This window comes from Melanerpes formicivorus, unplaced genomic scaffold, assembly GCF_026170545.1.
Source record: "Melanerpes formicivorus ecotype bairdi unplaced genomic scaffold, bMelFor1.0.p_v2 SCAF_3, whole genome shotgun sequence".
NCBI lineage: Eukaryota > Metazoa > Chordata > Aves > Piciformes > Picidae > Melanerpes > Melanerpes formicivorus.
This window is the reverse complement of record NW_027142355.1, coordinates 16449930-16462643: the sequence shown is the minus strand read 5'-3', so window position 1 is coordinate 16462643 and position 12714 is coordinate 16449930. Positions and strand designations below refer to the sequence as shown.

Genomic DNA, 12714 nt, shown 5'->3' with positions numbered 1-12714 from the left:
AAAAAAAAAAAAAAAGATACCCTCCCCCCCAAAAAAGACTATGATAACCTTATGAGACAGTGAAACCATGTAACAAACAAATGCAAGAGGTGTTAGTGATGTGAACAATGACAGGTGATAAATGCATAATGTAAGTGGCTCAGTGGTTTTTTTAATCAGGATATTTTTTTTTAGTCATTCTGGGTATTTGAACAATCATTACTTTTAGTTTCAGAGGAATAGGTTTTTATATAAAACTGATTTTTTTTTTCCTTCCTCCTTCCATATTCTCAGAAAGTGGTGCCAATAGCTATGAAACAGGAATTATGGTAAGCAAGGCTGTGGAAATAACAATTAATGGGAAGCTTCTGAAGCCAGCAGGTAAGATAGAATTGTGCTGAAACTCTAAACACATTAGTTAGTTGTTTGTTACTCAACTGTGAATTAGAAATTTAACTGAGCCTGCAAAGGAACTTAATTTTATATAACATTCTTTAATGCAAAGCTGTTTTAATCCTGCCGGTAGAAATCAAACCAATGATCTGATTGTGTTTGAGTAAGAATGATTAATTTTTCAGTCTTACAAAGGATGTTGGTGGTCAGGCAACTGAGCAAAACTCATATTTTATCCTTTTCCAGTTTAATAACTTAGATACTACTATAATATTTCCCTGTTTGGGTTTGTTGGGTTTTTCTTTGGTTTTTTGTTTTCTGGAGGGTTGGGATTGTTTGGTTTGTTTGGGATTTTTTATGATTATACAGTTATCTTTTTACAATTCGTTTTATTATAAAAGACTTTAATGTATTTTTGTTAGTTGTTGGAATAAAGATTGATGCAACCAGCTGGATGGAAAATTTCACAAAAACCACAATCAAGAGCCTGGTAAGCAATTGACCAAGTCTTTATTTGAACTTTATTTGCATTTCTCAAAGTTTCAGATGCAATTAGGTCTAATAGCTTTTTGTGTCAGTCACACCGATACATAGTTGCCAAGTAACTGTGGTATTTAAATGACCCAAATGCACACAAAAAATCTATGTGGAAATAGACTGCATTTTGTGCTTGTCTTACTTTCATAATTATAGAACATAAATAATGACAAAGAAAAATTACATATTCCAATCAGTAGGCTCCTTTCTCGGATTATGCTGTAGCAGTGAATAAAGTCTGCAAAAGAACTGGTGAATCTATTAATAGCGAACAGTAAAAGTTTTATATTTCAACCAACATCACAGCTATAAAAAAACATAAAAGCTGACTGGAGATGGTGGGATGTGCTTCCTTTATCATGTGAGATTCTCATGATTTGAGACTTTTGGTTAAAAAGTTATTTGGCAGCATATTTTTAGGCTTTCTTTCTATACCCCAAACACAAGGAAATGTAGAATTTCTTTCTCTTTTGCTTTCTACTCACAACACTGACATTCTGACAAGTTCTCCAAACTACTTCTTTCTAATATATTGAGTATACGTTACAAAAGAGATGCAGCAGAGACCTCATTAAAGACAGCAGATAGAGATTGTGGTATTGGTAATTATGGAATGCAAGCTGTTCATGGAGATATTTGTGAGAAAGGATACTCACTCAAAAGGAACATAATATACAGGAATTGAAAATCAAGTAACTTTTTCTTTTCTTGATTGATTAATGTCACTGCAAGATACAGTTTTTTTGGAAGCATCTTTGTGAATATTACTGTCTTTCTGGTTTTTTAGTGCAACAGTGAAATCTGTGGCTGTGAGAGGAACAGTATGGTAAGAATATGTTGAGTTTATGAATGCCAGATGATGAAAATTCACTCATTCTTTCTAGATTTATCTGCAACAATTCTATCTTAATTATTTGAGTTTTAATTTTACATAAAATTTGGCTCTTGACAGACTAAAATTAGGAGAGTAAGGGGGGGATAAAACTCAGGTGAAGTAGTTGCAAGAATCACTGCAATGAGGTTATGAGAGCTATGGTGAAGAAAAAAAGTAGAGCAAGAGCAATAGAGAATGATGCGAAGAAAAATGTGAGAAAAATGTAACAGCAATTTTCATAACAAGAGGAAAATCCTGCTGGAAGGTAATAATTTAAAATGAAATCTGAGAGAAAGTCCATTAGATGTACCTTAGACAAGGGTAAATGCAAACTGAAAAACACCAGACTATGTGATGTGCCCTTCAACAGTCATCATCCCTGCTCACAGCCCATTCAGGATTTGGGATCCTGTAGCTCTGCTGTTACTCAAGGGAGCACAGCTTCAGGGGCCATCATAGTATCATATTCTGCCATGTGCTTAAAAGCTTTTTCTGCTCAGGTTTTCTGTGAGTTCTTTTGTGGAATGTGAACATGATTCAATGCAAGAGTTACAGCAAAAAGAGTGCTCTGGGAGGTTATCAATTTGGCCTCACTGCTATCTCTGCAATCTCTGACTACAAGGATCTTTTACAAAGTACAAAACACAGGGAACCAGTAGGCTTCCCAGTCCTGCACCTGACACCTGGGAGAAACCCACTACAATTCTTTCTGAGTGGCAATAATCATGACAAGCAAGCTGGGAGCCGGCCCTTGGAATTTTTACCAGTAAAAGCTGCAAATGGAAGAGGCCTTTAAGCATGGCTGATTCACACCAGAAGTTGTAGCCGCTTACTATGAGCTAGAATTCAGTTGTAATCAGATTTAATAAGGATATAGCACTCTTAAAACTCACAAAGTATTGAGCAAAAAATAATTTACAGAACAACTTGTATGAAATTAAGGCACAAGTGATCTTTTGATGTGTACAGACTTTTAGAAGATTGATAATGCTACTTACAACTTAGTATTTGCCCTGGGCTATAGGGTTGTGGTTTAGTCTGATTTGAAAATAGTTCTGAAGTGCTGGATAAAAAAGTTTCTTGCAGATTGTTCTCATGACAAATCCTTGCTGCAAAATATATTTACTTTCTTACTTTCTTACAATAGCATGTGGACTGTGTTATCCTTGACGATGGTGGATTTCTTTTGATGTCAAATCGAGATGAATATACACAACAGGTACATGTGAAAACTTTAAACACAACAGGAATAAGTTTTAAGAGAAAAAAACAACATATTACTCTCAGCTTACCCTGAGAGTAACATTTCCAAATAAAAAAATTTTGCCCTATCAGAAATTCCACTTATTTTGTTAGTACTTTACACAGTCTTATTTATGTTTCAAGATGCAGGTTTCATTCTTAGTGCCTTAATCTGATAGGCTGCCAGTGGTGGTGGCAGGTAGAATGGCATCCACAAAGCTTCTTTCTCACATTCCTCTTGCTGTTCCCTAAAGAGGACAATGAAGGGAGGGGAACATCTCCCTTCTAAGAATAGGCTGGGTCTCTTCAGCTCGGAGGAGACTGAGGTGTGACCTCATTCATGTTTATAAAGATGTGTAAGGACAGTATTGTGAGGATGGAGCCAGGCTCTCCTCAGTGATGTCCAATGATAGGACAAGGGTCAACAGATGTAAGCTGGAGCATGGAAGGTTCCACATGAACATAAGGTAAAACTTTTTCTGTGTGACATAGCACAGAAGCAGGCTGCCCAGAGAGGTTGTGGAGTCTTCTTCTCTGGAGACATTCAAAACCCATGTGGATGCATTCCTCTGTGACCTACTCTAGGTGACCCTACTCTGCCAGGAGGGGCTAGACTCAATGGTCATTTGATTCTATGATTATTGATGGATACATTTAACAATTAACACCTATCTGGAACTATCCGACTCTCTTTTGGTAAATAGTCAAACAAACAAACAGATACATAAGCAGCACAACTGGATGTGTTATGTAAAGGGAAAAATAGTGTGTGTGGGGAAACAGTCAGATTTATTAGTTTTTTTTAATGTGAAAATACATGAAGTACTTTAACTTACCTCTGTATATTCTCCTTCATCAGATTGGAAGATTCTTTGGTGAAATTGATCCTGGCCTGATGCGAAACCTGATTAACATGTCCCTGTATGCCTTTAACAAGTCGTATGACTATCAATCCGTCTGTGATCCTGAAGAAGAACCAAAGCAAGGAGCTGGACTTCGTTCTGCTTATGTGGTTTGTAGTCCCGTGTGTGGTGATATTCCCTTAAAAGTCTGCACGTGTTTATATAAATAACGTGATCTCTGTTGTTTATTTTCTCAGCCTACAATAACAGATATTTTGCATCTAGGATGGTGGGCTTCGGCAGCTGCCTGGTAAGTACAAGTGTGTAGGAAATCTGTATGTCCAAACTAGAATTAGTCATTGAGTTTAAACTGTTAGTAATTTTTTTTCCTTCCATAAAGTCACTCTGAACTCTTTGTTTCTGCTGTTTCTCATGGTGAAAATTCAAACTCTTTGGAAAATTCAGTGTTCTTTCAACAGCTGAATTCAAAACTACTTTTGCCAAGTTTTGTGATTGTGTGTTCTGGCTCTACAAAAGCAGCTTCAGGAAGCAGAGTTGGTATTGTGTCCAGTTCTGGGCCCCTCAGTTCAAGAAGGACCTCAGGGAACTGCTTGAATGAGTCCAGCACAGAGCCACAAAGTTGATGAAGGGAGTGGAACATCTGCCTTATGAGGAAAGGCTGAGGGAACTGAGTCTCTTTATCTTGGAGAAGAGGAGCCTGAGGGGTGACCTCATTCAAGTTTACAAAGATGTGAAAGGCAGTGTTGGGAGGATGAAGCCAAGTTTTGTTCAGTGACGTCCGGTGATAGGACAAGAGCCATTGGGTGCAAGCTGGAGCAGAGGAGGTTCCATGTGAACAGAAGGAAAAATTTTTTCACTGAGGATGACAGAGCTCTGGATCAGGATACCCAGAGAGCTTATGGAGTCTCCTTCTCTGGAGACATTCAAACCCTGCCTGGATACGTTTCTGTATGACCTACTCTAGGTGATCCTGCTCAGGCAGGGGGATTGGACTGGATAATTTGTCAAGGTCCCTTCCAACCCCTAACATTCTGTGATTCTGTGACTAATAGCCTAAGTCTGATTGACAGATGTGAAGACTCAGATGAAATTATGCCATTCAGAATTACTGATCACTTGGTTCCCTATTTCAGCGTATTGCCCTTTCATTTTTCTAGCAAGAAGTCTTACAATAATTTTTTGCTTTTCATTGAAGCATTTTATGAAAACACATGAATCATGGAATGTCAAAATTACAGAATACTTCGGGATGAAAGGAAGGGCTTTTGAAAGGTCATCTAGTCCAACTTCCCCAGCAATGAGCAGGAACAATTGAGTTACAGGTTCTAATGATAATTAGCTGGTTCTTTGAACTACTTTAAGGCAATAAATATATAATAAAAAGGTTTTAGATAATTCTACAGTCATTTTCTTAGCATTTCCTGTAGCTGAGGGGAAAAGTTACCATATTTGAACTGTTGTGGAGTTTTGGGATTGATCTTCTTTGATTTTGATTTTGGTTTGTGTTTTATTAACAAGAGTCACAGATATAATTTTACCTATTTAATAGTCATGTAGGTAGACACCCCTATCAGCTACTTCCTCCAGCACCACACTGGGATGAGTAATTGGAATTTAGATACTTTTTCATTTGTGTAAACCGCACCCTTGGAAACTGTTCTATTTCCTAGAGTTTCATGGTGCTTACTTTTCTGTAATAATTATCAAACTGGAATAAATTACCTACTTTATGAAGGTAAGAGTTAAAATATATAGCAGCTGAACAAACATCTAGTAATTTTCTCATGGATACTACAATGAGTATTGTATGTTGGCTTTTACTGTTGGTTACATTTTGTTAACAGCAGCAAAACTCTCAGTTTTCTTGGAGAAGAGCAAACTTCAAAAACTGGAGATGGGCAAAAATCCAGAAAAGAAACTTGAGTTCCTCTCAAACAGAGAAACTTTAGTTTATCAGTGTTCAAATCAGACTTCATGGTCTGGACTCAATTTAGACCTGAAGTTTAGTTTGTGTGATGTTTAGCTTGAAAGCACCACATGAAAGTACTTTCTATAGAATCTAGGTCAGAAGCAGACAGAGAAGTCCATTAGGCAAGCTGAGGGATAACCAAAAATAGATTCAGTGAGGCACCTGGCAAAAGCAAAAGCAAATGCAGGGAAATAAGAGAAACCAGGTTGTTAAGGAAAACTATTCTGTTTCAGGCATCAGTGAGGGTTGAAGGTGTGAGTGGTAATTTAGAAAAAAATTACATGGGGTACGTTAGCATTTAGTCAGGAGAGTATGTAGCATTCCTCCTTCATGCTCTTTTAACTCAGAAGACTTTACAGTTTTCCCAGACTCCTTTTCTTTCACTCAGTTCCCTGTAAGTTCTGTGGTAAGCCCTTACAAATAATGCCTCTCTTCTGTTAGCAAATTGCATAACTGTTGAATGGCATCAAGTCTCTTCTCATCCATGATAGCTGATGTGCTGTCTAGCTGATGATTTAAGTTACAAGGCTGTGGCTGTGTAGCCAGAGGTCCTTAAAACAATGCCTCCAGTGGCAAGGTGGCAGGCAGATTCAGTCTCTTCATACATGGATCACGCTGAATAAGGAGAAATGGGGAAAAACTTCCAAGATGAATTAAACTGTACAGTCATTCCTGTCTTCAGAACAGCTGTTAGAATAGAATGATCTGAGGAGCAATCATGTCATATTTGTAAGTAGAACCAAATCTAAAGCATGACAGCAGGAAACTACAGCTTAGGAAGGTTCAAGCAGAAACAGAGTCAAGGAATATAACTGGTGTAGTTCCAAACAGAGTTAAGGAATATAAGTGTTGTAGTTCCTATTTTTGTACGTTGGTAGAGAAGAAATGAACTGTATATAAGGCAAGCTGGTACTTGCTTCTAGTAAATAAAATAGGAAAAATACTATCCTGAGTGAAGAAAAAAACAATAAAATAAATGGGGCTCTTTAAGCCTAAGCATTTTGGCAGAGTCTAGGAGAAAGATATATGCCCTTACGAGCAGAAACAGACATGATTTTGAACGTCAACTGCTACAGTAATGATCTTTATAATATAGTTGTAATATTCCAGTGGTCGTCTCCTTCTCAGCAATTTAAGGAACCTTAATCAATACAAAGTTCAGAAGCATTTGTGTTCAAATGGAGTTCTGGTTGGTTTTAGTATTAGAGAAGCACAAATGTGCTTCTTCCAGCTCCCACAGAGGTGTATGAGGAAGACATGGATGGTACAATAACATTTCTATTATCTGAGTTATGGGCACAAATGATAGCAAATCTCAACAGCAGAATAAAGAGTAGTGTGAAAGAAGACCTGGGAGAAATATTGAAAAGAAAACCAGAATCAAACTGTTAAGTTTAAATAAATACAGCTTTACTAGCTGTCAAAAGCATCATAAACTGTGATGATTTTCTTAATAACTAGTGTTTGAGTAGTTTTTTAAGATCCATTAAAATACAAAGAAGACAAAGAGCCTTCAACAAATACCTATTGTCTTTCTGTGTTCAGGTCTATCTTACAGCAGCTGTTTTTGAGCTTGACATTTCCACGATTCCTTGAAGCAGGTAAGTCAACAGAATGTTAAAAAGTAACTTTGAGTGAAGTAGAAGGTAAGAATCTAGGCTGGGGCCCATATTTGGTTGTCCTCATTGCATCTGTGACTTTAAAATACCATTGTTGAGTTATTTATGTTCTTTTTTTTTCTGTCAGCTGATATGGAAGAAGATGATTTTGGTGCCGCCCTGCCTAAAACAAGCTGTATCACTGAGCAAACTCAGTACTTCTTTGAAAACGATGATAAATCCTTTGGCGGGATTGTAGACTGTATAAACTGTTCCAGGTAACATTTCTTCAATATAGATAACTGTGGTATATTCACTTATTTCACAAAAGATAATGACACTATTATAACAACAAAATGTATCTTTTGAATTAATTACACCAAACTTATGTTAGTGAATATATAGGCAGTAAAATGATAAATTGAGCTCTTTGTTTAGAATTCATTTTAATTAGAATAATGGTTTGAAATTAGAGAAGAGGAGATTAGATTGGATGTTAGGAACAATTTTTTTAACATGAAGGTAATGGAATGCTGGAACAGGTTGCCCAGGAAGGTAACTGAGACCCCATCGGTGGAGATATTCCAGGTGAGGCTTGATAGGGTTCTAAGAAACCTGTTCTAATGGAGGATGTCCCTGCTGACTGCAGGGGGGTTGGACTAGATGACCTTTGGAGGTCCCTTCCAACCCAAACCATTCTCTGATTCTATGATACTATTCTGTGGTGGTTTGGAATTTCCCACTACATTAACTAAACCATGACTCACTTAGTCAGGAAGTAAGTGGGATCTGTATTTACAAAGCAAAATTACACTCTACAATGGAATGCAATGAGTATGTACAAATATGCAGTATTTACAGTATCATACAGGTATTTATAGTCAGAAAACAGCACGGAAACCCCCCTGGTCAAAACAACCAGGGAAAGCTGCCCCACTCCCCCCCAAAATAAAACACTTTTTCCCCTTCCCCCTATAATAGAAGAAAGAAAAGGAGCCATTAGAAGAAATGTTAGTCTTATCTGCAAGGTCAGCTTGCAGCAGTAAGATTCTCCCCAGCCGAGCAGAGCAGCCAAAGATGAAGGAAAGGAATGTGAGAGATTGCTAGGGTACATCTCACACATCTGGCCAATGAAATTCGTTTAGAATAATCTTTTGTTTTCCTTTTTATACCCATCTGTGAATTGTTTATATTTCTCCATTTTTCTGCTTGAAATCTGCAGCTAACTTTTACAGACATAACCTTAAACTACCACACATTCAATTATTTCCAAGTCAAAAATGACCCTGCTAACTTAAAGGCCTTTTGTGTAATTACATGTACATAAAAATACAACAGATACACATCCAGTACACAACATGCATACTCTAAGCCTCTTTCTCTTTTCACAGACAAGTTTATGTGTTGGGGTTTTGTTTGCTTGTTTGTATTGTAGTTGGGGTTTTTCTCAGTGTTCTCAGGGGAAGAATTGATGCCGAACTGATTTTATTTCTCACTACAGCTACTGTAGCAGTACAGAACTGGCTATTAAGTCGATTAAAGTCATATTATGCTCTTTTCTATTTTTTCCTCTAATAAGTCTAGTTGAAAGGGAGAGCCATAGCAATGTCAAAAAGATTACAAAAATTGTTATAAATGTTTCTTGCTGTTCTTTAATGGGAAAGATAAACAGTATCATGCAGAGTGAATCTGTGAAGTTGGATTACTCTTATTCCAGTACTGTGTGTCCTTCTTTAATATGGATTTCTTTCCTTCATTTAAACATAGGTTTTTCTTGGCTTTTTTACAGACTTTATCATGCAGAGAAGATTTCAAACACCAATCTAGTATTCATTATTAGTGACAGCCAACTGCTGTGCCGCTCCTGTGACCCAAAGCCACTGATGCAAGCAGAGAAGCCGGGTATCCTTTAAAAAAGCACATTATGTGGTAGTGTGGATTGATTTTTGGCTATGATACACAGGAATATATAGTGAAAAAAAAATGGCCTGTTTATGTATGTACTAGTAGCATGATTACCACTGGAGTACTTGAAGCAGCAAATATTTGTGGATGATAGCACAAATAATCTGAGGCAGCAGTCTTGTGGTAGAGAGGAAAGATGCTATTTGTGAGGATTTAAACAGAAATGGGCTCACGTAAAACTAATGAAGTCTCCAAAAGGCAGATGCAAAGTCTTGGATCCAAGACAGAATAATGACATGCAGCTGGGCAGGCTGGGAACAGAGTGACTAGAAACAGCCTTGAAGAAATGACTTGAGAATCAGGATGGACAAGAAGTTGAACATCAGTTGGCACTATGCTATGCAGTGAAGATGGACAGTCACATCCTGAGGTATGGTACTAAGAGTGTAGTCAGCAGGTTGGAAGAACTGATCTATTCCATCTCTTCCGCACCAATGAGACTATGTCTGAAATGCTATGTTCATGGCTCCTCAGCGCCACAATGACATACTAGAGGAAATCCAGTGATGGGCCACCAAGGTGGTTAGCATCTGGAGCACAGGACAGACAAGAGGAGCCTCAGAGTTCTGGGTTTGGTTAGCCTTTAGAATGACAAAGGCATGTCAGTCTAAAGAAATATCAAATAGGCCAACACTAAAGTAAGAGTGTTTGGTTATGAAAGGTTAGGATGCTGCACAGATGATTACAACACTGAGGTAAGGTGATGGAAACACTGCAGTGTGTGCTCAGTGACAACGAGAACTGACTACTTCTTGTGGAAACTGCTTTGACCATCAAAGATTAGAGTTTATAAATCTGCTAGCATAGATTTTCTTCAGGGCTGGCTGGAGTCACAGGTTACATACATACTAAGCAGAGTCCTTGCAATGTATACATTAAAATAAAAAGCATGTGAAAAGTGGTTGTAATTTACAAGCACCTTCATGTCAATCTCTATCTTTAGCCTGTTCACTCCAATAGATACCTGTAACTGACAATGGTGTAAATACATAAAACCAACATACACATATTCTAGGGCAGCTGTAGAGACTTGAGAATAAACATGCTGGAGAATAAATAAAATCTTAATTTGAATTCTTACCACAGAATGTGGAAAGCAATTAGTAATATCTTTGTTCACATCAGGAAGTCGGTTAGGACAGCCTCTCCCATCCCTGAAAGAAAATCAGATGATGGTAGAGATGACTGTTTCTTTGGCACAAGCAATGTGTACATTACTACATTAATAAAACTGGAACTTCCTCTATGCTTGGGCTGAGGAGGAAGTAGCATTGGGGTGGAAGCAATACCTGTGCCATCACAAGACTATGTAAACACAGCCCAATATTCTAATTGGCTCCAGTACATGGTAGTTTGATTAACTGTTGCCACTGCCTGAATTTATAGAGACTGTGGCAATTTATGGAGTCACTACAGAAAATGACACATGTTTGGTGGGAAATGGACACATCACTTGAATTTCTCCAAGGGGCCTAAATCTTCTAGAAAGTTGTAAATGACCTAAAATGGTAGCCAGAGCGTATGGATGGGCTTACAATGAACTATTTTATTTGTGTTCCAACTATGCAGCACTAAGCCATTCCCTCTTTCCTATAACTAAGGGACATTGTGAAATGCAGATGTAGCATGTCGCACAAGCAGCCAAAATGACCTTTGGGTGCTATTCAGATGGTTATTATTAGACTCTGCTTCCTCCTGGCTGGTACAGCTTTGCTTGTGCACATGGCCTTTTGGAATATTTCTACATTCTGGCTTCCCTCTCAGCTGGGCCCTGGCAGAAGAAAGAGGAGGTGAGTCTGATAACATCTGAATAAAGACAGATGTAGGTTCTCCTTCCTCTTGACTTCTATTGGGCTCCTTCAGTCATTACAGTGAAGCTGCTGCAGCACTCTGTAGAAGTGCATGAATAGGAATGCTTCAAGTCTAAGTTAGAGCTACTAAGACAAAGTTTTTGTGCTCAATTATTTAAAAACAGTCTAGCATAGCTTTAATGTGTGTGCTGCCATCAGTGAAATAAATGAAACAACACACTGAGTGTTACTATAAGCAGGTTCAACAGAAGATGGTTTTACAGTTTACCAAGTGTCTTTCAAGTATGCTGCAATGACTCATGTCCTTTGTTAGCCTGTCACAAATGTGAAGTATAAATATCAGCAATCAGAGAATTCAGAGCTGTAAGCTAAAGCGTTGCCTCATGTTTACAGTTAGCTAAAAGCATCTCACTGCTCCCATTTGTATCCTTCTGCTCTGCTGTTAGCCCAGACAGCATTTTCTCTGTCTCCACACTGATAAACTAACGAGATCTGATTAAGTTTTCCATCATTTATTATCAAATCCTGCAGCAGGATGATCTCACTTGTGATATTTGGAGCAGTATAGGTGTACACAATGAAAACTAGCAGCTCTTACAGGCCTTCACTGCAATTTTCATCCTGTGTTTAGTATCACTATTCCAAGCAGGCTTTCTTGTTTTTACTGTGTATCTTCATTTTAGCAGAATAACTTGGTGGTGACATACCCTATAACCATTCAGCACCATTGAAAGTTTACTACTATACCAAATATTTTCTTTAATATTTGTGCAATACTAATAAAAGCAATACAGAAGATATTTTTTTAAACTTCAGCTTTTACTTTGATTTGCTGTATAAGTGCTGGTTCTAAAGCATCACGTGGGATGTTTATTTACTTGATTAAAGCAATGGTTAAAAAATAAGAGTATTTGATTATGATTTATGTGGAGGGTTTGGTTAGATTGGTTTAATTTAAAAAAGGCACTGTAACTATTGATGTGTGTTTCAGTACCATCTGAGTTAGCATAAAATATCTATTTTCCTACAAAAATAAACCTAGAATGCTTATTCTGATAATGTATGGTGCATAAAAACCAGTCAAACTCCTTAACCAGAGAAACAGATGAAGGACCAAATCCCTGTGAAATGGTTAAACAGCCTAGATACAGAAAGGGTCCTGATGTCTGTTTTGATGAAGCCAAACAGGTAAAATTGAACTTGTAAGACTTTAGGACTATCTTTAAAATCAATTGTAGAGCTGATTTAGAAGAGCACTGACAACTACGTTTAACTATAGCTTTGATGCCTGGTAACCTATGTATCATTAAACATACTGTTCACTCTAGATCATAGCCACTCTATTTCAAGTATCTCATGATTAACATAAAAATAACAGCTGCTTTCTTATCTGCCTTTCCTATAATCATTGCACTTTCACACATGATTCCAACTAAAGAAAATGAATAAATCAGTGAGCATAAAACTGACAGTCTGAAATGGT

At 37.5% G+C, this 12714-nt stretch overlaps 1 protein-coding gene across 7 annotated transcripts in view; it reads left to right on the top strand.

The window, feature by feature from the left end:
• Positions 1-12714, top strand: part of CACNA2D1 (calcium voltage-gated channel auxiliary subunit alpha2delta 1) — a 372424-nt gene that overhangs the window by 347507 nt on the left and 12203 nt on the right. For all 7 annotated transcript variants that reach the window (XM_068167762.1, XM_068167753.1, XM_068167734.1 and 4 more), the window contains 10 exons: positions 274-360; positions 795-862; positions 1697-1735; positions 2931-3002; positions 3885-4037; positions 4125-4177; positions 7403-7458; positions 7604-7733; positions 9245-9357; positions 12337-12419. In XM_068167762.1, the coding sequence (XP_068023863.1) occupies positions 274-360; positions 795-862; positions 1697-1735; positions 2931-3002; positions 3885-4037; positions 4125-4177; positions 7403-7458; positions 7604-7733; positions 9245-9357; positions 12337-12419 (854 nt within the window). The remainder of the gene's footprint in view (positions 1-273; positions 361-794; positions 863-1696; positions 1736-2930; positions 3003-3884; positions 4038-4124; positions 4178-7402; positions 7459-7603; positions 7734-9244; positions 9358-12336; positions 12420-12714) is intronic.